This window comes from Echeneis naucrates, chromosome 18 (assembly GCF_900963305.1).
Source record: "Echeneis naucrates chromosome 18, fEcheNa1.1, whole genome shotgun sequence".
Lineage (NCBI taxonomy): Eukaryota > Metazoa > Chordata > Actinopteri > Carangiformes > Echeneidae > Echeneis > Echeneis naucrates.
In genome coordinates this window covers 7,378,136-7,403,807 of record NC_042528.1, presented here as the reverse complement: position 1 = coordinate 7,403,807, position 25,672 = coordinate 7,378,136, and the positions used below count along the sequence as shown (strand labels likewise).

Genomic DNA, 25,672 nt, shown 5'->3' with positions numbered 1-25,672 from the left:
GTCCTGTGATAGTGAAATTCCCATGAGGCTTCAGTTTCCTGTTGAGCCCTCACTGTGCTCCAGCCAAGTCCCTGCAAAGCCTGCCCATTAGTCTGCTTCCACTTGAGACAGCATCGGAGGTAAGGAGTGGACTAATGAGGCCTTTAATTTGTGCCAAACACTTTGCCTGACTTCCTATAATGCTGAGGAAGGAAAATTTCATTTTTATTTATTTTATTTTGGAAATGAGACATTTTAGATATTATTTTTTAGCCACATTAGCAGCGCAGTCATTTGGCCAATCCACGGCGGTGGGTGGTGGTAGTGAATCCCCTTCTGATTTGTGTGATCCTCAGAGGATGAGGATAATGAGTGGTGATGCCCTGACTTCTTCTGTGCTGCCACCACCATTTTAAGCTTTGAACATCAGGCTATCTAAATAGCACCAAAATATTTTGTACAAAATTTTGAAAATACACCAACAACTATTTGATGGATTCCAATGAAGGCATTCATGGGAAATAGCCCCAACTTTTTGATTTTTAATTTCTCCAAGTATGGCTTTGTCTCATTAATGAGAAAGACAATAGCATGGCTGTTAATTTCTTAGTCTGGTAAGTCTATCCCTGCTATTAAAAAGCAGGGATAGACTTACTTGACCTTGTGTTTTTTTTAAGTTATTCATCTTCTAAAAACAGTTGCTCAGGCAAAGGCCCATACTGGGCAAAGAATCATTGCATTTAAACTGAAGCCACTAAAAAGCTTTTGTGCATCACTAAATCCAAAGTAAGGTTCATTTTTTAAACTGCCAGGGTCAAATAGCCCGTCTCTGCTTCGCCTCACCCAGTGACATCGGCAGAATAAAGGTAAAGCTTTTAAGGCCAGCCAGACTAATTGACGCTGGCATGGCTCCCATGATGAGAAATCTGGAGTTCAGTCCTTGGTGCCGGGGTTTCAAATTCAATCAGATGTATCTAATGCAGGTGACAGCATCCCCCTCATTTGTCCTGACAATAAACCTCACGAGTCATTTACTCTTCGAGCGGAGCTTTGCTTTAGATCAGTAGCTGTTTGTCCAGCAGGAACCAAAACAAGGCCACTCGGGCTTTGTCATGATCTTAAGGTGGAATTTGAGCAAAGGTCAATCCAAAGGTATGAGAAAATCCATTGTTTCAGTAATTCCTTGACCCCACACTGCAGGAAATAACACAATATTATCCCCATGTCTGGCTAAATCATCTGGGCTTTCACAGCCCGCAGTCCAGGGCATTGCCTCAGGAAATAGATTAGGCTCTGTTTCTGTTCCGTCAGTGATGATGCCTCTGTTCACGGGTTTATTTTTTTTTTTCCCCACACTACTTATTGTTGCACCGCTTCACGAGTCTTAGAAAGGAATTTCATGCCTGGCCGCATTTCATAAATTGTATTTGGGCTTTTTATTTTCACGGATGAGCTAATTTTACAAGTATATCAAATGAATACAAATACACCTTCTGACCTCTCCCACTGTCTGAGGAGAGTGGCACTGAATAATGTGCAAAAAATCCAAAGGCCAAAATGACACCTACACCCTCATTTACACAACATATTGCTTGTAATAAGCTTTTCTTTATGCATAGATATTTATCTCAAATGTGAGATAAAGATATCAATCACGAAATGTATCCCTGGCTTATAACCTTTAATGTAAAAAGGTATCAGAGTTTGGTGAGATTTGGTTTTATTCAACAAAAATTAAAATAAATTAATTCAGCCCATTTTTCCAGTGGCATCCACATTAGAAAGCTAAAATATTTACATTTCAAATGTAAAAAGACAGTAAAAGGAGGATACAGAATATATGTGATGTGATGAATATGAAGTTTCAACTAAATTGAGTTGCACATTCACTGTGCACTTCATTCTGTTCGTACTTCAAACTGCATTCTGTGTTGTCATGAGGCTAAAATTCAATCAAGATATTTTACTGAACTTTAATTTTCCCTCATTTTTATGAGGATCAGTTTGACAAGATCAGAAGAAGGAACTGGCTGGGATCACGGCCATTTGAATATTACTGTCCCACTTAATCAGTATGTTCATCAGGTTGACAACTGTAATTGCCCATCTCTGCATAGACACACACACGCCCACACACATGCACACAAGGCTATACACAGACTCTACAAGTGAAGTGATGTACTCTGGAAATCCACATCTACTCGGTTGAAGCTCTTAATTACAAGACATTTCCTCGTGCAAAAGGTTGACTGTTGACAGCACCTCCACTGCTGTTGGAGAAAATAAACTATGCTCTAATTAATAGAGACTCTACAAAGAAACAAAGAAATACTGTCTATGTCAAAGGTTCTACGGAACAACTTTTTTTATAGTGCATTTATTTCTACATGCATTTGATATTATCCAAGTTACCCTCACTACAGTCTTCACAAGAACAAAATGATTGATACCACTCTGACAGCGGTGAAATATAAAGCTCCAGTCAGGACATGGTCGGCTTGGCTCAGCTGGCAGCAGAGATAGGAAAGGCCAAAGTAATATTCCCAAACTAAAAAATAATCTGACGCATAGCCCCATATAAAATGTGACATTTTTTCCGAACACAAAAAAATTAGACATAATGTTTAATCTATATGACATCTATGTCCAAAAGATTTTGTTTGCAATTAGATACTTAAACTAATTTATTTCCATCCAACCTCACTCAGCTTTGTGTTTAGTGCTGATTATTGAAGTGCTAACACACTTAATGCACACCACTTTTGCCACTGTAACTCCAATTCCTTTGACAGTGAAGGTCATTTTCTCCATGCTACATCCTTTGTTGTTCAGGATGGACTAATGTACAGATTCAGAGGACACAACTTCATATAATCAGGTCACAGAAGTATTATTTTGAGACAAGGTCGTTCTCATTTTGTCTCCCTAATTTCCCCAAAATTCATGACCTCAGATATGCAACTGGGTCTGTGAGACGATGAGAGAAAAGCATCAGGGGACTCGTGCAGACAACCATGAAGCATCCTCTCTGCTTCAGACACAAAGTGCCTGTTTGATGCAAAACAACAACGTTGCATCTTTATTTTCTCACCTTTTAAGCTCTGTTTACTGAAGTAACTAATTACTAAATTCTTCCATAAAATTGAGGAATAAAAATGAAATTCATTGTTTCACGCATAAAATTTCCAAATACAGAATATGTAAACACAAAGAGGAGCCTTAGGCGTATTTTCTTAGTTGCTTTATTTTCTGTCTCATTTCTAATGAAACTGTATCAGAGAGGTGTTCATGTTATTGTAGCGTCTGTTTCTTATCTTTACATTCTGCCAACAGCCTCCACTGGGGAGAGAAAAAAAGAAAAAGATGTGAACACATGTGCCTCCTGGTCCAGAAATCGGCTATATGAGAGGGGTATTTCCTTTATATCTAAATTCAATATCCTGCCTGAAGCAAAAGATGAACCTGCAAAACTACCTGCCTTTATCACCAGACTCGTCTGAGCAAGGTCATTCTCCATGGCTCGCTCTGTTCTTGGAAAAGACACGAAGCATCCTCCTTGAAAGCATTGCATAGGAACGTTCAGTCTTTTCCTCTGAATGCTACCAGACAAACGCAAGTGGGTGATTTTGAATGGCTGTAGACAAGAGTCACTATCTGTCACATACTGTCTGAATAACTGCAAGCAAATGTCACCTTTCTAAATGATTCTTTCCTCATTGTCCTCATTCAATAAAAATGACGCAGAGACTGGCAACTAATTTAATTAATTTGGTCTCAGATTAACTTTTCACAATTGTCACTCCCCTCTCTGGTTGAAATTTATTCATGAACTAAACGGCACTGCTGCACAAAGCATTTCCCTGAATTTATGGCTGGAATTTCAACTTCTTTTACATTCAACAAAGGATTAACACTGTCTTTTTGACATTATAGGCTGAACCGTGAGTCCATTTCCCAATTCCAAAACTGTGGACCAAGAATTTATTGTCCTTGGTCAAAGAAATTTTTTCAGCATAAATGTGCAAAATACACACATAATCTTCATCGCTTGTATGAGTGTCATTGTTATGCAGTTTTTTTAATGATCACTTTGAGTACAGCCGGGGTAGAAACAGAAAGTCTGCTCTCACATCAGCACTGTTTGCATAGGCAAGACATCAGCCCAAAGTCTGCTGACGGCTTGCTGGCCAGCGTTAGCTCAGCGGCAGAGACAGACTAAATAAAGTACTTTCGATGCTCTTTCACATCTCATCATATCAAACAGAGCTCAGATGAATGTGCAGGCTCCACCTCACCTCAACAACCTGAGTCGTGACCGTCCTGTAAACTGGGTGGGGTCCGAAAGGAAAGCTTAAAATTGGCACAATTCACACGATGAAGGCACAGATCCAAAAATCAATCATGGTATTTTAAGAATCGATTTTGAATTGTTTAGAGACTATCGATGGAATTCGATCCAGCCCTACACACAGTGATGTCACAGTGGACATGACACAATCCCAAGTACACTTGTTAATCACTGACAGGAAGTTCAATAACTGGAGAAAGAAAGAGTTTTGGCCACAGTGGAAGGATGTCTTGTGTTGACCCACCATAATTTTAAGTTCCCCTCTAGGCCTGTTTTAATGAAAAAATTCTGAGTGTAAAATAATTTTTCCTTCAAAAAGTAAAAAAAAACCCAAAACTTTCCAGTATCTATGTGCACTGCTCTTTTCGAGTGTTACGCTCCCTTGTGTAGTCTGTATGTCTGACCTTGAGTGGTGCATCTTAAACTCAGATTTAAGGAACTGTAAGGAAGTTCTAAAGACTTTAATTTGTACTTTACTGGAGATGCTTTATGTCCTTGCAGGAATGCCCCAGTGGAGTCGTTAACGAAGAAACATTTAAAGACATCTACTCACAGTTCTTCCCACAAGGAGGTTTGTGGCTATTGCCCTGCTTTTTATTTCCAGCATGTGTTGCCTCTTTTAGCTGTTTCTTATCTCTTCTAGGCGCCAGCGTGACACTGATTGTCTTTCATTCATGTTTACAGAAATTGTGCTGCAAAAGTCCAAAGTACATACAGTCAAAGTTCCACCAAGAAAACGCAGGGATGGCGAGGGACAGAGAAAGAAAGAAGCTTGTATTTGTACAGCCAGGAGATGCTCAGTGTTGGTTCTCATCGTTATGCAAAGACTTTACCCAAGAAACTGAGAAAAAACATCAGGAGGCTTTGATATGTCTACAGCCCAGTAACTATAATGGCTCAGCACAGAGTAAACAATCATGGAGCTCTTAGCTTTAATCCCATTTTTCTTTTCTATCATTATGGGAAAAAAGATCAGAGCATTATTTTGTCTTTGAGGTCCTTAAGAAAAGCTACAAAACTTCCCTTTGAACGCCTTTGTTGTTTGCAGGAGGTCCAAGTGCTGATTGGAGCCTTGATTGAGGCAGATTTTTTGTGTGTATTTGTTCTCTTCGTAGATGCTTCAACATATGCGCATTTCCTGTTCAATGCATTCGACACAGATCACAATGGCTCTGTGAGTTTTGAGGTAAGCCAAGTATTTGAATATTCTTTTCATCAAAAGTGTTCTATTTATTAGTGGCGAGTTTTCACATTCCTACAGGAAAAGGTATCATCAGGAAGGCGTAAACTCTGCCCTGGAGGATTATGTCACCAGCAACCCCAATAATTTTAATTCAGCCTGAGCTAGTCTGCTATCAACAATTGATTCATATTTATGAAGGGCATAATTTTTGTTTATTAGGACAGAAAAGCTGTCATTACTCCAAACCAAAGCTTCACTGGCTAATGCTCAGTCCGTTCAGTTCAAACGAACAGGGATTCCCCAAGGGGTTAGCACAGATTAGGAGAGAGCTAATAAATTGAATAGTGTGGTAATATTGTGTTATATCTGCACACTTTTTGTTTCATCATTCGGATCTAACAGAAATGTTGGTGGTGTGAAATCAGCTGAAGTGCCTGGTACATTGTGCATGCACAGTGAATATAGTTGTCACATCATTTGTATTTGTTTATCACACGCATGTGTTGTTTCCAAAATACTAATTTATAAAAAGTGTATATTTTATACAAATATCAGCGGCCCTTGTCTCCACTGCAGGATTTTGTGATGGGCCTCTCTATCCTTCTGCGAGGCACAATCCAGGAAAAACTCAACTGGGCTTTCAACCTTTATGATATCAATAAAGACGGATATATAACTAAAGAGGTCAGTCCCTTAAACAGTCAACACAAATACCTGCTTTTACTGTATATGCCGTCCTGTTAGAGAGGCCTTAACTAAGTTAACTAACTGTCTTTGGTGGGTTTTTGTTCGTCTGTTTTTATTTTGCTGTCAACATATTTCACCAGCAGCCTGAAATGGCAACTACATGATGCTGCTTGAGGAAAAGTTAGCAACATTCTTCCTGTGAGGAGCATGAATCCGTGCAGTGGCTGTTGGTGATAGTCTGCCTGAAGAATTCAAATCACATTTGTTCCCTGTTGCTTTGGATAATGCACAAACCGTGCACCAGACAGCTTGTAAAGCTCCAACAACAAAAATGAGCTGCATGTTAGGTGTTGGAGGACTGTTTTCATTCTGACATCGTGTATAGAACTGAGCCTGTTCTTTGTGTGTAGGAAATGCTGGACATCATGAAGGCCATATATGACATGATGGGGAAATGCACATACCCCGTCCTCAAAGAGGAGACGCCTCGTCAGCATGTAGAAGTATTCTTTCAGGCAAGTCTGGAGCAGGCAGCAGTCACCGCTGTGAAGACGCGTCACCAGACCTCCTTTATTTATCATCTTTCTCTCTTCTGTCTCCAACAGAAAATGGATAAGAACAAAGATGGAGTGGTTACCATAGACGAGTTCATCGACTGCTGCCAAAATGTGAGCTGGTTAACCCGAACGCATCTGCTCCCGCTGCTGTTGGCACGCAGTTGCACTTTCTCATTATATTTTGTTTTTCTGTCCGCAGGATGAAAACATCATGCGTTCAATGCACCTCTTTGAAAACGTTCTTTAACTTTGGGCTGAGTGTGGAAGCTTTGGAAAAGAACATCATCTTTAGCTTGGCCCGATAACTGACTTTGAGTCATACTGTGTACAGTGTGCTATGCAGACTTTTGACCATAATAAAATATTGTTCATTACTGTGGGCCACAGGTAGGAGTAGGCACTGTGGTGGGAGCACCCTAGAATCAGTCGCCTTTTTCCCATTATGTTGAATAAGTTGGAGAAATTTCTGACATAAAGCTAAAGAGAGGGGAGGAAAATTTGTTTTTGCAACAATAGTTGCCCCCCCCCCCCCCAAAAAAAAAAAAAAAGTCTCATTTTAAAAGTTTGCTTCCTCCATCTGTCTCTGGAGTGTCTTTTTATCTGATCAACAGTCAGCTCTGCTACCTGTGTTAGCTTCCAACATTAGAAACACACTGGGCTGAAGGAGAGCTCTGATAAAAGGATTCAGACAGGCTTCTCTTCCTCTGTTGCAGCCTCAACTTGTTTTATTTACTGCCAAGTAAAATCACACTATTTTTAAAGCTTTAAAAAAAAAAACCCCTTCAACAAAATATCAGTAAGTTCATATTTGATTCCAGAGTGCTCTTACCGCAGCATAGTTAACTGTTGTGGTCTGTCTTTTAGCTCTGAAGGAACCATGTAGAGGAAAGAAATCACACTCACATTATTCCATTTTAAAATTGTATATATTATAGATAAAGCGATAGATAAAACTCTGAGAAACTTTTCAACTTTGTTCATGTTTACTTGCCAACTAGAATGATACAACATAAGGATTGTATTGATGTCAAAACCGGACCATAATATCGATGGTTTGTCTACAGAAGCACACAGGTAGCTATATTTACCACGAGTAGAACACTAGAGGATCTCCTTGTCATGAAACTAATGCTGCTTTCAGTGTCTTCATTTAACCCTGCTTATGTATATTCCCTGTAAAGTAAACCATCTATCAACATGTTTTTATTTAGTTTTTGAAGCACTGTTTAGTTTCCACTCGAGCAGTGTTTGAGGTTATTTATATGGTATTATGGTCATTGTATAGAAGATTGTCATTTGTACAGTATTAAAATGAAAATTCGCTCCCGGGGGAATTTTAGATCTTTAGGTTGGTTCATGTTTTTTAACAATGAGCAGTTGGGTTTGCTTGTTGATACAAACTTTGTATGATGCCCATTATTGTTCGCTTCATGCTGTTTCCCTTGTCCTGTGGACTGAAGTCCAGCTGCTGACATCTATTCAGCCTGATTGGTTCCTGCTGTGTCTGATTAAAGCATTGATTGGCCCCGAATGTGAGGAAACACAAGGCATGCTGGGTAGAAATCTCACTCGCAGGCTGCTTCTCGCTCGTTGGAAACCACTGGATCTACTTGGACATTATGTAAGTAAGTTAGTGAACATTTCAGTCTGTTGGCTGTTGGGTACAGGAAGTATCCATTCAGAAAAGGACTTTTACTTGACAAATGGATAATGTGTGGTGAATATTTTTAAGTATTTGTTTTTTTTTTTTTTTTTTTTTTTTAGTCATGTTTTAATTTTAATGGTTAATGCAGCATGTCACAATGCTGTATTGCCAGAAACTGCAATCACAAACACATTAACAATCTCCTCAGAAAGGCATGCTGGTCATCAATTAGTTTATTGAGAAAAGACACATTTTTCTAACATGTCCTCTTACTCATGTCACTGGAGGTCACGTGTCTATTTCCACCTGGAAAAGCATCAAAGCTGCCATTTTTAAACTTAATGTGTGTTTGTGTGCCTTAGTGTTTCTAAAACTGTACACCCATGTTTGGTTCACAGCATTTTCTTAGCGTGTTTATTAACTGCAGTGATAGGAAAACAAATCCTCTCTTTGACATCCCAGCGGATGTTAAGGCTTCCGCTTTCTGAGAATAAGAAGGCATTTTTACTTTTTCTTCTGTAAATATGATACAAAGCTTCAAACTCCATGAATGATAAAATAAAATCTGCATTGCCAACTTCCAAATTTGTGTGATCTTAAAGGGAGAACATGTTGTAGTCTGGTGAGGAGGACATTATTTTCAGCCAACAAATTCTGCTGTTCAGATCCAAAAAACAGCACAATGTGAACTTAATGAAACATGCATCTGTTTTGTTAGGTATCACAATCCAAAAGTCGTCCAGTTGTGCTGCATTGTTGTACTAATCTTCTCATGGAGGATGTTACAGTAGCACCGAATTGAAATGCATCTTGAGATTTTTCTAAATGGTTGCACAGAGAAATCAGCTATCAACTAACTGTCCGTCAAGTTTATTGCTCAGCAAAAGAACAGCGTTGTGGAGCATAAATCCTAGCAGTTGGTGACTGCTTCCACCTTGTGGTGACAACAGGATAATACACCGAGATAAAAAAAAAAATCCTGCCATCTGGACTTGATTTTAGGAACAATCATTAGTTCCAGTTTAAATGAGAAAAAACTTCCAAAACTAGAATTTGTGTTGAAAATGAGCAACAGTCAGTAGATTGACTGTTTTGATTTGTGATGCTGATGTAGAGTGGCGTCTTTCCTAATCTGGATTCTAAATTGAAGACCAGTTATGTTGATGTTGAGCAAAACAGGTTTATTCTAAGTTTAGGTCTTTTTTTTTTTTTGTTGTTGTTGTTGTTGTGGGGTGGAATAAATGAACATGGTACAGCAAGCTCATGAATTTCCATCATTCTCCAACAAGCATCCATCTTTCCAGGTCAATTCAAATCACTGCTTCCACCTTAAAAACAAGATGATACTCAAATTACCTGAGATAAGCACATACAAACCAAATATATTGATGTTACCCATAAACCTCAAGAATATTTTAACTTTAATGATTTAACTTCTGAGCTATTATCAACTTAAGGCATATAGTACTTTTGATAACACAAGTTGCACATTTCATGTACAAAAAGACTCACAAGATTGTACAATATATATCAAATGAGGACTGACACAGAAGTGTTTTCCTCTATAATCTGATGCCAAACTGGTACTGAAACGAAAACCTTACATGTTATATAATTTTGTAGATTACACTTATCAGTAAAAAGAGACAGTTGAACAATGTGCCAGTTTTATTTTTGGTCCTCACAAGGATTCATTTGCTATGAAAGTCTACTGGCATTGTTGCTCATAAAAATATGACAAATTTGTAAGAATGAATCATGCTGACAAGTATAAATCATATTTAATGTGATAGTTTCGGGGAGAATATATATATATAGTTCTGTCATTTTTCCCTTCAAAACAATTTAGCATCATTGGCACGCTGTTCCTTTTTCTCATTACAAATTGAAATAATGTTTTTACCAACGCTGACTAGCCTTATGCAGTGAAGTCTAGTTGTTTCCTCACTTAAACTGTCTCCTTTGTCACTGCACATGGTGTGATGATAAAACTGCTGCCATAAATGGTCAGCGAAACAGTCAGAATATGGGAGTCAAATGCTTTGGTGTACTGACAGGAACAACTATCTGTCCTAGCCAATGGATTGCCTTAATTTCACCATCGTTTCTGCTCAGTTATGAATGAGCTGCTATTGTGGATACATTGCTTAAATGTTTTTGTACTACATTTTCCACAAGGACAGTAATAATGTGATTACCATGAAGTAACGTCTCTGAGGCATTTGAATATTGTAAAAATTTCCTGAAGCGTTTGTTTAAAGAAGAAACTTACTTCATGAGACTCTTTTACTTATTGAGTCCTCAGGGGAGAGAAACACTGGAGAGCTTTTTATTAAGTTTAAAAGTGAATATCTCCAGTATGGCCCACAAATAACCCCTTTTCCTCATCCTGTAAATCTAGAAAGTGAAATGAAAAAGCTCTTCAATCAGCTGAATACACAGTGGAGATGTATTTGGTATTGCTTATGCTGATGGGCTTTAAGCCAAGATGCATTTCAGCTTCAGGCAGTGATGTCATTCCTGTCTCCACCGTCCATCACACAAAGTATCTGCGGGAAATTCGGGCTGAATTGTCCATTTCATTCCTTGAGATCTAGTTGGATGTTCCTCAAGTGGTAATTTGAAGATCATACTGTTTAAACTAAAGCATGACAAAGGCAGCTATGGGAAGGCAGCTGGAGGCTGAATCTCAAGAGGGTCTCCCTGGATCCTTGTCCCCTCTTCTGTCTTTGAAAAACACTCAGTTTTTATCTACAGACCGTCCTGAAGATTCTAACAGAACCTACTGAGGCGGACCCAGTGAGATTTGTACATGGTCCATTAGATGCTGTGTTTCTCCTAGGTCAGTCTGGATAGGAGCGCTGAAGACGAGCGTTTGGGGTTAAGTGAGTAGCTGCCGGATCTCTCTGTGAACGTAGCAAAGAAAGTCCATGTAGGAGGCTCCACCGTGCAGACCTTTATCCTCCACAAGGAACTGACGGAACAGCATCTCTGGTTTGTCTCTCTGCCTCACAATTTGGAGCTGAAGGCAGGAAAAGAAGGTTCCAGTTCAAATGCAGTTACCAGTAACACCCCACCAACACACTGACATTTTGCACATCAAAATATTTGATATAGTCAAAACTTCGTATGACTACAATTATTAGTGTGAAATTAATTTGTTTTTGCATGTCTATTTTAATTAAAAGACTTCAGTTGCACCAGGAGCATTTATATTCAGTGTTTTATCCATCCATTCTGCCCAATAAGAACTGTATCTAAAAGTTACTTTCCTACCACATGGGGAAATGGCTCTAAAAGCTGAAAATAAAGTGTAGCACTTGTGTGGCTGTTACTGCATCTGCAAACTCCGCCAGCACTTCATGATAGTTAGCTTCAGTTTGTCTTAAATCTTTCACAAAAACTGTTAGGTTAAAGAAGAGTTGAGTTATTGATTGGATTTCAAGCCAAAAATGACAAACTGCTTTTAGATCTATTAAAGATTTGGGGATTGTGTTGTCTCAACCAGATTTACAGATCTTACTTTCATGGAGTTGGGCCTCTTTTCCAGCAGACTGCTGATGATGGAGCGGACCTTCTTTGACACTGGGTTGTCCAGCTCTGGTAGCGCAGGCTGAAATACACAAACAGAAGGCTGGTAAAGATAATGGTGCTCCTGGAGCATGTTTATAAAACGTATGTCAATGACACATCAGTGTATATACTTGCAGATAGAAAGCCAAGTCAGCTTGATTTATTACTGCACTGCCAGTGTTTTCTGTTTCATATTGGAGACAAATCTCTTGATTTGAATTTGGTATGAGGTTTACATGCATCTACATCTGTGGAATACATTTTACAGGTTACACATGTGGAGCTATTCTACTTTTTGGATGTTTCAAATGGATCAAATCATGGTTTGACTGGGAGATGTGAGTTCAGTCTTTGCTATTTTTAAAAAGTACTGGTAATTTCAGGGAATATTGCCCAACTAAACATTCGAACATTCTCTAATCATACTGTAATGCCTCCAGGCACCACAGCGGTAGGAAACCGTCTCATCTGATATCTAGAGCCAGATAAGACTTTTATTTGTTTTATAAATTGAGAGCCAAGTGCTGTTAAATTAGGTCTCACCATGTGTCCTTGCAGGTGTGCAAGTGAGGGCAGGTTGAAGATGTTCTGGACGAGGTCTGGTGGACTTGCTTGGCCCAGCCACAGAAACATGGAGTGGCCGTTCTCCAACAGGAACATGCCAGAGTCTGCAAGACGCTCCTCTGAACAGCGCACTGGAGCAGGCAGAGCTTCACTGCTAACATCCAGATTGTGCTACAAGAAACAAAAACCTTAGATCACAGACTTTAAGATTTCAACAGAAATGTAAATATTGATCCTGGTTTTGCCTTAAAAATGTAAGCATAAAGAGAAAAGCGAAAGCATTATGCTATGTGAGATGGTGAGCCTCACCAGTGGGATGAGGCGAGGGTAGAGCAGCAGCTGTGTGTCTTCCACCCCCATGGCCATGACTGACAGCCTTTGATGGGCTCTGTCGTCTGTGGAGAGCTCTGTGCTGCCCACCAAAGGAGCAGTCTTCATCAGGCTGTTCATGTAGACTGGAAACACCTTCATGGCATCAGGCAGGATAAGCTACACATGGATGTATGTGGACAGATGTTACTGAGGAGTACGTACTACAATAGATGTATGATCAAATCTTTATCTGAATGCACATCAGATTTATTCTGTCAGTATTCTGATTTACACAAAATTCATTGCAGGTGCTGTCCTGCACTGACCTGGCTGGCAGCGGAGGGACTGGCACAGTTCTTCCTGTAGCAAGCCAACATGTGGGCTGTTTGGTTTACCAGGATATCCTTCACATTCTTTAGAGGCTGGTTCAATATGGCACGGTAAGCTGAGTAGCCATGAGAAAGTTCAGTTGAAAGAGAACAGAGGGGGAGGAGAACACATGATTTTTTAAAAGATGGCAGGGGTAGAATGAGCACACAAGGGAGCTCTAGAGTAACAGGAGTGTAGGAAGGCAACCAAACATTGATAATATGACTGTGCTCAACGTTTGCTCTGTGCAGATTAGAGAGAGGCTTAGTGTCATCTGTAGGTCATGTGAAACATGTGGTCCTTATTTCCACAACACATGCTTCTTTTACTCATCATAAATCAGCCAGTACTAGTAGATTATTGTTATCACTGATGGATGAGGTATATTCAGCAAAGGTCTAGGTGATACTGCAGTACATCAGCAGGCTACATCTGTACCACATTACACCCCCATATAAAGAAACCTAACAGCATATTACTCCCTCGTTAAATGATGGACAGTTCCTAAAAGATGCATTATTTCTGCATTTGGCTCTGGTATAGTAAACTATGCTGTTCATATGAACTTTAAATGGAGAACAAAGCATGAGGGTAAGTGAATTTTACTTCAGTCAAATGTAAAAAGACTACCTGATTTGGCAAAGAAGTTGATGAGTGAGTCAGTCTCGCAGCTCTTGTACAACTCTGACAACTGCGAGCTGCAGTTCAGACTGAGGTTGTGAATGCGCAAGCGTCGCTGGCCACTAATGGTGGTGTACAGCACGGCACACTGGGAAAAGAGGGGCAGGTGAAAGACAAACCTTGAGGATTTCATGTCAAACAAACAGAAAAAATCTCACCTTTTTACATTTTTAAAAGAGACGTACCTGCATAAATGCCCCAGTCTCCTCATTGAGCGTGTCATCATGCTTGAACTCAACGGTCACAGCCTTGTCACAATCCACAGCTGCCATCTCTATGTCTGTGGTGTTATTCATATAGATGGCACCAAAGAAATCTGTGGCTCTGAACCCTGAAGATAGACAGACACAAAAATGTAAAGTACTCAGAGGTCAGAGTTTATAGTCCAACTACAATTAACTATTCATTATTCCTTACCTGTACTGGTACGAACACGCATTATGGCATCAAATCCAATGCTTTTCTGCACATCTTTCCTTAGGTCTCTCAAGAAATGCTCCCCATCTGTCTCCACCTGACAAGAAAAATACTTGGATTAATAGCAAATATTTTATATCTTGCTACTTTAGCCAGCAGATGGCAGTATTGTGGTGAGCTTTGACTGTTAACATGCTGCAGTGCTTGATGAGTGCATGTTTTGGCTGTGCCTGTTACACTGTTCAGACTTGGCATGTGATTTGGTAGCAAAGAGCAGTTTCCCATGGTTTTTGCACCCTTTGGGAAATTTCTAAATTAGACTGTGTTAAACTAGAAATATGTGAACACAACTAGTTTTTATTAATGCCAACACATGCCTTTGTCGATGAATTTTCCCTACACTAAACAGGAATGTCTGAACTGTTCTACCTGGAAGTTGTTGTACTTGTAGACGGAGCCTCCTGTATGCGAGGGCACATCCGCCATGGTTGCCATGTCAACATACTGGCTAGGAAAGAGGAAGAGATCCACACAACAGCCCTGTGCCACACAGTCCTTGGACAGTTGCTCATACACTCCCTTCTGAGGCTGGAACAGAGTCTATGGGAAAAAAAAATCATCTGGGTAACTTTGGAGTCTTCTGTGGTTGCACTCTCATATTTCAAACAAAGCTTAAAGATAGCATTAGCCTAAACATAAAACTGTTTGGTTTGAAGTGAATTATTATTTCATAAATAATGATTAAAAAAAAATCCTCCACGGGAAAAAAAAATGCATTTTCTGTCTTGCAGCAAGAAGAGTGAGTCCAGGCCCCTGTTTTTACTCAATCTGCACCTGCCAAAACTCAGGCCCACTCAACACAAGGCTACTCACTTTCTCTTTCTCAGTGTTGACCAGTTTTTTGTCATCTCTGTTTTTCAGTTTGCCAGGAGCCTCAGCTGTGGGCATGGATGAGTGGAAGATGAAGAGCTTTCCACTGCACTCAGCTGCCTGGAGGGGGAGGAGAAAAGAGAAATGAGAACAGATCTCCAAATGAAGGTCAGACCAAAGTATGTCCCATATTCCTTCATGACATGTCTTCTGTAGCATTTGGGTGAGATCATTAAGCCAGAAGGTGCAAATACTTGAATTCCACAAAGGATCAAATCATTCAAACTATAATAATCCTTTATCACATTAGACAGGAGAGTTCTCTGTGATTAAGAAATATAAAGATATAAGAAATACATGAAAAAATAATGATGTCACTGATTGTTTGATATTGAGTAATATTACAAGTGCTTCCAATTAAAACCAGAGTGTGAACTTTTCCTTCACTATGTGCCAAAATACTGACTTCACATCACTGGGAAGGTTTATGGGGCCTTTAAAGTAAACACAAATATAAGGAAAGAGAAACTTGTTACTCCACTGAGTTGACAGCTTGAGTTTCAATGTCATTTGGCATGAGTTTGAAATATTCTGACAAACTAAAACAATCTTTTCATTGTGGGTGCAGTCTAATTTTTCTTTTGTTTAGATTGAAATTGACTGACTCTTATGAAAAACATAGCGCTGTGTGCTTTGGCTTTTCTACATTTTATTTGTGGGTTATAACTTCTGAAAACTGCTATTAACCAAAGGTTTGCCAGACATGACCCAGACTTAGAATTGAGCTAATGATATTAGATCTCAATAGTGAGAGACATTGCTATAAAGCTACCGCTACAGCGGTCACATGTGGTTCAAAGAAGCTACAGTCACCCCCTAATTTTCCACTTCATGTTGACAGATGTCACCCTGTGGCTAACCTTGAATGCCTCGACGCCGGCCTGGATGACAGGGGCGAAGACCGTTTCACTCTCATTGGTGTCTGCAAACATGTCAGGGATCTGGTCCAGGAGGCTGCAGAGATGGCAGGAGGATTATGGTCTGCTCAAAATTTCATGACCACTTGGGCCATTATTACTGCATTTATCTGTCTTTTTTTTTTTTTTTTAATGGCCTTGCTTGTTTCTATCTGTTCTTTCTTCCAAAATATTATCCACTAAATATGAAACTGAAGCCAAACATGGCAAATGTAACAGTAATGATTTAAAAATAGACTGGATTTAACCCTTTCATAACACAATGGACATACAGGTAAAAAAAAAAAAAAGGTTACTGACAATAGGCTGAATCTTACTTGTAGATTACAGCTCTTGAGTCCTGATAGTTAACAAGAAAACCATCAAGCAGTGGGACAAACATCTCGGCTGTGTCTGAAACCACCATCATCTGAGGCTGAGCCAATGCACTCTTCACGTTGTAGAAATGGAGGATCTTGTTGTAGGTGACAAAGCCAACCTTAATCACTGAGCTCTCCACTCCTTCCTCTCTGTTGAAAGAAAGAAAACAGGCTTCCTGAATTCTAGGATATTTCTACTAAGTTGAGATCTTGTTGCATGTGTGCAGTGCATGAAACTGATCTTGTCCAATTTATCAAAGCTTTTTGCTGCTGAGCTCCAAATGTGCATCTATGTTTCCATTTCCACTATAACCTACCAGTCCTCAAGAGTAAAGGATACAAGCTTTTTATTTCAATAGTAATCTGCACTTTTCTAACCCTTTCACCTTTTTGAGATGCAGATGACAATCTGGCACCATCTTACTCACACAACAGTCCATTTCCCTTCCACGTCAAATATTCCAATATAAACATTCTTCCAGGATTGAGACATCCATTACAGACTTGTTTATCAAAGTTTGAGTGAGTCTTGAGTGAGCATTCAAAAAAGAAGGAAATGGCTTCTACAGGTTTACACAATCCAAGTTAATTGTTGATTGTGAAAGGAAACCTGTTTACAAGTAGTTTTTTGGGCTTGCTCTCCCCTATTAAATCTTAAAATAGCTTATCCATATCATACCTCTGGATTTAAACAGGTAAACAAGCTCTGTGGGCTTTTGTAGATAAGTGCTACTTGAAGAAATAAAAAACCAAACCACTTGGTGCTTGTAAAAGCAAAAATTCATTGACATTAATTAATTGACAGCTAGGGGGGTGGCTTATCATGAACACACTTCTCCTGAATTATTAAAGGATGGTGTAATGGCAGCAAACAGATATGCATATATTGTTGCTGGCACTAATGAATCAGGAAGAAAGAAAATAAAAATTCTGGACTATTTTGGGAGTAACCAGGTGGAGTAAATCATGTTCTCTTTCATAAAGGAAAGCACTAACAACCGGAACAATGGTTACCCCAACTACCGCAACAATTAGTACAAGGTAGGTGTGTGTGTGTGTGTGTGTGTGTGTGTGTGTGTGCGTGCGTGCGTGCGTGCGTGCGTCCGTCCGTGCATGCGTCGCACTATAGTATTAGTATCGTATTTTCCATTTTTGGAAGGCTTGGCACTATTGAGGGTATGATTTGATGTGAAAAACTGGTGATGGCAATAACCCAATTCAGTCAGAATTTATATTTGTATGATATAGCACTTATGTAGCAGTTAATACATATAACGTAAAATATAACACATGACTGTGTTTGTTTTTCTGAGTTGTTGTGCGTACCTGGGCAGCTTCTCCAGTAGAGTCTTCAGCTCATCACATATCAGTTTGACCAGACCACTTTTAATGTTGTTGTAGGACACATCAATCATAAAGATGTAAGCGGGAGGATTTGGAGGTTTGTTGTTCTATGGGAGAAGAAGGCAGCAAGCAAAACAAATCAGCTGCTATTCTAAATATATTTCCACCCTGTCATGGCTGGACAGGCATGCAGCATAAAGTATACACCTAATTTCAGATTTTAATAAGAAAATTGCTGCTTGTGCAAACTTAAGCTCTCACATACATGTGTCAGAAGCAAACAAAGTACTACTAATTATAGCTCTGTAATCGAGGGTCTTAATCAAAGGATATCAGAAAAGATCCCAAAGCCTGGTGACTATCATTATGTCTTCCAACTTAAGTTTCTGTTATTAGTTCTCAAATACCAGAAATGTTTCCATTTGGGCTTGCTTATAATATATGAATAGCTGTGCAGAAACCTTGGCAGGTATGAATTCCACAATGGAAGATCATGACAATGGAAAGTTTGTCGAAGAAAAGACATTGTTATGTTTCCACAGGAACAACTCATGACAAGACACTCACCTTGGAGGCCTTTGTTTAATCGCTGGCCTGCAGAGGGTGTTTATAAGTCTTAATAAACAAGACGAAAAGTGGGCTAGTGGAGTGACTCAGCCTTGCCAGCATACTCTAACTCTCTAATGTTGTTCTCAGCAGCTGCAGCCTCAATTGTACACACAGAATCACAACTTTTTTTCTTTTATTATTTGAAAAAGAACTGAGCTACTTTCTGTCCTGTGTGAAAATCATCCATTTCAATGAATAAATAATTTGCATTATCAATGCATAACCTTTGCTGTACACAGCAAGCAATCCTGAATTTAAGTGCTTACATCCATTGATCATCTTAATGGACTATGACTAATGTGCATTAAATAGCAGTCAACAGATGGTGAGTTGTCCTCCTGTACCTTGCAGTAATCCATGGTGGCTATGAATTCATAGGATCCTAAGGACAGCTCAGGTCTCTCGTAAAAGTCCATCCTCCGGCCCATATGGTCAAGATGTTGGAAATAGAAGACTGGCACTGGGGTAAGATGAAGAAATTTAATTTGCAATTAAACAGTTTTATTTCCTTAATTCTAAAGTTGACGTTTCTTACTCTGGCCACTTAAAACATTTCATCTGAATGCATTTTTTGCATTGTACTATACCTTCATTGACACAGTTGCAGAAACCACACTGGTAGCGACGCCCGCCATCAATAAACTGCATGTAGGGACACATATAGGCCTTGCACCGATTGCAGCGGATGGGGCCTGTTTCACCATGGTTCACAACATATAACGGGGTCTACGAAGAGACATGAGACATTTTAACAGCTTTATTAAATAAAAAAAAATATTGGGTATGACGTGCATATTGAAAAGACACATTGGGGTTTATCTTCAAGTATATACATTCACTGCGTTTTCTGTTTTTAAGCATTTAATTGTATTTACTTATATACACTATATAACACACAAGTTCTTTTCATGTCTTGACACAAGATGAATTGAAAATGTTTGCTTCAAATGAACCCAACAAGGCAGCATGAAGGACTATTATTAGACTGAAGATTTAAAAGTTCAGATTTATAGAATTTAAACTGTTATTTTTGTTTGCCCGCTCTAGTGAACAAAAGAAGATAAAACAAATTCATGACAAAACAAAACAGCAGGCTTTTTTAAGTTATGTGTAAACCTAAAGTATTGATTTTTTTTCACAATTTCTTAATATTTCTGGGGAGAATATGTATCATGCTGCATTGGATGGAATCAAATCTAGAAGTATAGTACTTTTAGTTTAGATTCCTTATGTATAAAACTAATTTCTTTCTCAGGGTGCCTGCAAATCTGACATTAATTAATTAGCCTAAAGTCAGATGAGAGGAAGCTAACATTGCCTAAAAAGGCCAATTGGTGCCTAGGATGAGGTGAGTGGAGGAGAGAAATAGAGACAGGATTCTTGGACCACACATGATCCAAAAGGAGGTCGTTCACAGGACAAATTAACTTTTAGTACTGGACATACTACACTATATATCGCAGTGGAACTAAATTTAGACTGATTGTGCTAAATTGAAGTATTTTTATCAGTCTTTTTAAAATTGAAAGAACATGTGCCCCATAATAATATCTTAAGGCAAAAACTATGTTTCTCAAGCTTCCTAAGAACTGTTGTCAAAGCTATTCGATGCAATGTAGCAACTCTACAATCTCATATTGGGACAATGTCACAGAGTTAACACTGCATTTGAAAACACCATTATAAGTGTTCTGGTAAGTGTCATAAGTTATTGGGATGGCAGTTTACAAAAACTTCCAAACCACAGTGTACTCTGGGGACAGAAAGGCTGCATGGTGCTGCATGGTACTGTATGTTTTGTGTTTACTTTAAATTCCCATTTATAGAAATTATGCAACCAAGATGAATGTTTCAATTGAATGATATGCAAACATATCAATGTGTGCATATCATTCAATAGAGGAAATGTATATAGGTGCAGCTCTCTGTTTTTGCCCAATCTTGGCACTTAATTGTGTACTGCTGATTAAAATGCAGAATCAGATGTAAAATCATCACTTACCTCATTCTTTGGCAAACTGGCAAAGGGTTTAATGATGGAAGCCAGGGGCACCTGGCATTGTTTGGCCAAATCTGCAGTGCAAGGTAGTGAGTAGGTGGTGCATCTTATAAACCTGGGACTGGCATTACCTGGAATAAGCAAAAAGACAAGTCAATGACGTTCATACTTTTAGAGACTACCTTGGTGCTGCCATTCTCAGAGAAAGCAGTGTGAACTCTAACTCTGTATGTCTCATTTATCATGATATAGTCTGTCAATTATTTAAGAAAACATCCACCTTTTTGACCAAAGATTGTATATAATAGGTAGTGAATGCATGCAGTTGCTACGGACTAACATCTACTACAAATATTCCTTGTTTTAAAAGTGAATTGTGGTGTTAGTTACCTTGGTCCTGTGCTGTGAAGTCAGTGGTGACCAGCGGAGGAACTTGTCCCCTGAGGTTTGTGCTGAAAACTTGTCCCCCTCGTTGTGCTCGGTCATCCTCAATGACTTGGGTCTAAACCAGATAAATTATGCGTTAGAGTGCAATCTGACAATTGTTAGGTAAATGCCATGTTTGAAAATACCAGAATACTTGAACACATGCAGCCAAATGAACATAATGATAAATAATTTACAGAATGACATGAATACACAAGCATTTTTCATGTAATCCAAGATCTTTTACCCATTTTTCAATTTCAAAAAGCATAATAGAGCCGGTGAAAATGCCTGATAAAAGAAATTATGCACAGTACACATCTTTGATAGGCACCTTTTTTGAGTAAATTAAACGCTGCTTCAGAGCAGAAAACATATTATGACTTATCCGATGTGTTGGAATGCGAAAGTATGCAGTCGCAAGGTTAGTAGTCTACTCACGATGCTAGGGATAGCATCAGGATCCAGTTTCTTCTGTGGTGGGCCAGCCAGTGCAGCTGGTGCTCCAGGAAAGGCCCCAGGCATGCAAGGTTGGGGCCCAGCAATTGGTCCCCCAAACTGACCTGTATGTTCAAACAGGCCAAAATGGCAATTAGAGCATACTTTTGACACTAGTGCAGTAATAGTATTAAGAGCTGTGTTCAGATTTTGCAGATTAAATGTAATCTTAATATTTTCAAGTTTCAAGTTTATTATTGAACTATATTCAACAAAAAGAAAAAAAAAAATATACACACTGACCCAGAGAACCTTCAAAGCAGAATTAAAAATCAAAGAGATCCTTCACAAAAATATTTTTTTTCTATTCTAGCCGATTTACTTTTTGCTGTGGTTTAAAAAATGATTAGTAACAGTATGTGACCTTATGACCATGTATCCAAGACCCTACCAGTAAGTAACTAATACAATCTGATTGCCAATGAGGCAGTAATATTCTTTTTAATAATACTTTTTTTTTTTACCAAGTATTAGATCATTCGTTTATTTATTACTCTGTTACCTGCTTGCAGTGGGTATCCTGATGTACCAACAGCTCCAGGACCAGGCTGCTGGAAACCTCCAGGGCCTGGAGGAGTCGGCCCAGGGAAAGGTCTACCCATTCCCCCCATTGGTTGGCCTGCCATTGGTGGGCCTGCCATTGGTGGGCCTGCCATTGGTGGGCCTGCCATTGGTGGGCCTCCCATTGGTGGGCCTCCCATTGACATGTTTACTGCGGGCGACTGTGGTGGTGACATCGGAGGGGACATTTGTTGTGGCATGAGTGGTGACTGTGGGCCTGGAGGCATCTGTGGCTGGCCCATTGCTGGTGGAGGAGCTGTCTGGAAAGGCTGCTGGGCAACAGAGCTTGTTGGAGGAGGAGGACTCTGCATTGGCCCTTGAGCTACACAAAGAAGAAAATGGCCAGAATTATAGTTATGGTTCTTCTGAGTTTCTTGTCACTCACAGGAAAGGCTATATCTTAGACCCTCTTACACCAGTAATGTGACCTTTGACAGAGAATGTGGAAAGCCATATATAGTTAACCAAATAGTGAATGTATACTTGTTCTGATGTTTGCCACACGTCAGGATAAGATATAAATTTGTATTATGAAGAAACTTACTGTAGCTGCCCAAACTCATAGCACCTATCTGATTGGTGAGCTGCTGTGGTGCAGGCTGACCAGGTGGGGCCATGCTGCTATATGGGGACTGTGGAGGTTGTCCAAATGTAGCAGATGCAGCTGGTGGGCCAGGGAACCTGGTAAGGACAGAGGATGTATGTAAAGATTCTCAATCATCCAAATCATGGTTAATCCAAAAATAAAAAACTGACTCAACAGTGAATGTACATGCGTGCCGATACTTGAATCTGTTCTGAATTATAAACGCCACTTAAGAAAGGACATCTTTAAACGTATCAAACCAAATTCAGTTATCCTCAAATCAACTTTTATTGGAATATTATTCGTACACAGCAGGCAGAGTGGCCTAGTATGGACAAAATGCCTTATGTTTAAAGTTGCATTTTACAAATATTACAAAATGTTGCCTCTAATCTTTGCTGTTGTGAAATAATATCTTCAAACAACTTTGGCTGAAAAGATAAAACTAAATTTAGGGGCAAGTTTTACTGAATATATGTACTGTTGTCTTCATGTAAGTGATCTGTCATCTGTAACACACTCATTACATATGCATTACCTATATTATTTGATGATTTCAGAATTCAGAACAGTTAAAAAGCTGTAATTTGGTGAAAATTCTTACCTTTGTGGATGAGCACCATTTTGCTGGACATTTGGATTGTACTGACTGGATACTGGAGGTGGAGGCATGCAAGCAGCAGAGGAAACTGGTGATTTCATCATCCCTGTTGTCAGTAATTAACATCTTAAATACAGTACATTGCATGGTCTTCACTGTCGAAATCAGAACTTCCTTCTGTATGAATGTAAGGCAGCTGAAGTTTATTTAGACGGATCACACTTTGCTCATCAGTGTGGACATGTACAGACGCAGTCTGCTGCATTGAATGCATGCTAAACAGAGCTTAATTGGTAATTTACCTGAACAGATCGTCTTGCCTGAAATCGTAGATCTAAAAAGAAACCTGGTTCCAGCAATGTGCAGGGCCATTAAGGACTTCAGAAATACTTTTGGACTGCAGATAGAGCTTAACATTTATGCTATCTCAGTGGTGCACTACATGAATTACTTCAAAGGGCAGACAAACCAATTCACTGATTGACACATAAAATAGAATGAGTAATATATTCTTCTTGTTGTTTTTTAAAGCCTTCCATTTATAAGACATGTTAGGAGCTATTGCACATCTTCGACAAAGTACGCATTGCGTTAAAAATATTTTTCTGTCTGAAGGCTCAGAAATATAATGAGCTTCTATTGCTGAAAACGCACAACTTTCCGCAACTGATGTCATTCAAGAATGAATGGGCTGAAATGCGCATCGTCCAGTGGCAAGATCAGACTGGTTACACTGAAAAACCTAACAGCCACGTTCTTTTGGAAATGCTCCAAATACAAGAGTGATAGTACCTGTTGGTGGAGCTGTGAATGCCTGAGGTGGTCCTCCATAGTGCCCATAGAGTGGCTGGCCAGGACCACTCCCAAATCCACCTTGGTAGCCCCCAATGCCAGGCTGGGCCTGGGAATATGGGGGTGCAGCAACATAACCCTGTTGACTCATTTTAATAGAATGATGAAAACCCTCTTCTCATGCCAAGAGGAAGGAGTTTTGGTCACCTGTGAAGAGAAGATGCATGATTTAAAAAAACTGCCTTTAATATTTCTGATTTCTGATTAATTTTTTCCTGGAAAAATTGTGCAAACCACATATACCCTACTCTTTTGCGGTTTGCAGGAGCTACTCCTTTATATCTTACCCCGAAATGTATATTTAATATACATAATTTAATAATCTTGTATGTTTACAGCCAACACTGGTAACAACTGATATTTGACCTCACAGTCATCAACACTCCTGTAACGTGGACCTTTGACGTTGCTCATTGAGAGATAAAGGCCCTATCTCTAACTTTATCTCCAACATGAGCGGTTTCTGTTTTGCTGCTATTTCAAAACCACTGGTGACTGTGAAAGTTTTAACCAGGCCAGGCTGTTCTGGGCGACAGATTCTGTTGTCAACCAGCAAACCTGTCATCAGGACTTCTCCAAGTTGTGAACTTTTTGTTGAAAGAAATGAACTTATTACTATGTAGCAAGCCGATCTAGCGGGTTTTACCCCGACAGGAGTAAAATTAACAGCTGAGTTCAGTAGCTGACCGTTTCTGCCACCTCCAGGAATTGCCACGTCAAAGACCGTTATTAGGGCTAAAAGTGAGAGCATCCCTTCATTTCTTCACTTCAAATTCTTAGTCCAACATTTATCCTGGGACATGTCTCTTATGAGCTTACCCAGACAGCGCAGTAACACGACAGCACACGACTCCCTGTTGATTAGCTCACACATTAATAGAAAACATCTTGCTAGCTAAACGGAAATTGCCACAAAGTTTTCCCTTGCAGCGCGAGCCTGTTTCGTTTCAAACGTTGAACGCGTCAAAATAAGATGTTATCCGAGTTACACGTCTGCACTGGCCACATGTGTAAATTGTGCAGTGGTGGTATTTACCTGGATGTCGGGGATAGTCCTCTCTGTGCGTTGCTCTCAGTGGGAGCAGAGTGCCACGTCAAACTCCGCCAAAGCGCCGGTCCTTACGGTGGTTACAGCACGAAGACCTGCAGCGCTGAGGGGCACGCGGACACAAAAAGCTTCCGTTTGTGTGTTTCAAAATAAAACGCTTAAGGGAAATTATCCTTCCTTGGACGGTAATATGTGACCAAAAAAACAATACTAGTTTCCATTAGGTGTCATTTGAAATCCGAAGGAATGGTTCTTAATATTTTATACGCCAATGCAGTCCTACTAATTTGAAACAGTATGCTTATATTTTGAAGAGTCACTCTTTGATTTCCTGTTCTTGCACGCTGTGGTTTTCATTAGCTTGACTGGGCTTTCAGTCGCGTTTGGCGTGTACGCATGCGTGAAACGGAGGGAACCCGCATACACGTCAGCACAGGGAGCGTGGCTACCTGTCTGAGCATCTGAACACAACATGGATGTACAATATCAAGACACAATAACAGATGTCCTTCAATGCATCAAATATGCAACTGATATTTTAAGTCGTAAGGCTTCAAACCCCATGTAATGCATGTTATACAGGACTGTTGATATCTTAGTGTACTTTGATAGATTGATGTATTTTTC

At 39.5% G+C, this 25,672-nt stretch overlaps 2 protein-coding genes across 9 annotated transcripts in view; one reads left to right on the top strand and one right to left on the bottom strand.

Moving 5' to 3' along the window:
- kcnip4a (potassium voltage-gated channel interacting protein 4a) overlaps positions 1 to 8,469 on the top strand; it is a 98,028-nt gene extending 89,559 nt beyond the window's left edge. For 4 of the 5 annotated variants that reach the window (XM_029526118.1, XM_029526119.1, XM_029526117.1 and 1 more), the window contains exons 3-8: positions 4,829 to 4,898; positions 5,443 to 5,513; positions 6,087 to 6,194; positions 6,608 to 6,712; positions 6,803 to 6,865; positions 6,954 to 7,022. In XM_029526118.1, coding sequence (XP_029381978.1) covers positions 4,829 to 4,898; positions 5,443 to 5,513; positions 6,087 to 6,194; positions 6,608 to 6,712; positions 6,803 to 6,865; positions 6,954 to 7,001 — 465 coding nt within the window. In that variant the 3' untranslated portion in view covers positions 7,002 to 7,022. Of the gene's footprint in view, positions 1 to 4,828; positions 4,899 to 5,442; positions 5,514 to 6,086; positions 6,195 to 6,607; positions 6,713 to 6,802; positions 6,866 to 6,953 lie in introns of all 5 variants that reach the window. The other variant, XM_029526116.1, reaches the window with a different exon arrangement.
- A 1,101-nt stretch (positions 8,470 to 9,570) lies between these two features.
- On the bottom strand, positions 9,571 to 25,158 carry sec24d (SEC24 homolog D, COPII coat complex component). 4 transcript variants are annotated; one of them, XM_029526114.1, is made up of 24 exons: positions 25,034 to 25,158; positions 23,938 to 24,144; positions 23,149 to 23,251; positions 22,503 to 22,639; positions 22,092 to 22,280; positions 21,900 to 22,061; positions 21,341 to 21,462; positions 20,864 to 20,975; positions 20,477 to 20,604; positions 19,062 to 19,200; positions 18,819 to 18,934; positions 17,848 to 17,972; positions 16,480 to 16,671; positions 16,106 to 16,199; positions 15,189 to 15,305; positions 14,745 to 14,915; positions 14,316 to 14,412; positions 14,084 to 14,229; positions 13,848 to 13,986; positions 13,175 to 13,293; positions 12,846 to 13,025; positions 12,516 to 12,707; positions 11,923 to 12,012; positions 11,281 to 11,421 (listed from the first exon to the last, which is right to left on the bottom strand). In XM_029526114.1, exons 2-24 carry the CDS (start codon positions 24,086 to 24,088, stop codon positions 11,281 to 11,283), a joined length of 3,162 nt encoding a protein of 1,053 aa, XP_029381974.1. In that variant the 5' UTR covers positions 24,089 to 24,144; positions 25,034 to 25,158. The 4 variants fall into 4 exon arrangements, with proteins under 4 accessions (XP_029381973.1, XP_029381974.1, XP_029381972.1 ...); XM_029526112.1 differs by having other exon boundaries at positions 21,900 to 22,280; XM_029526115.1 differs by having other exon boundaries at positions 21,900 to 22,280; positions 23,149 to 23,200.
- Positions 25,159 to 25,672: the final 514 nt, after the last annotated feature.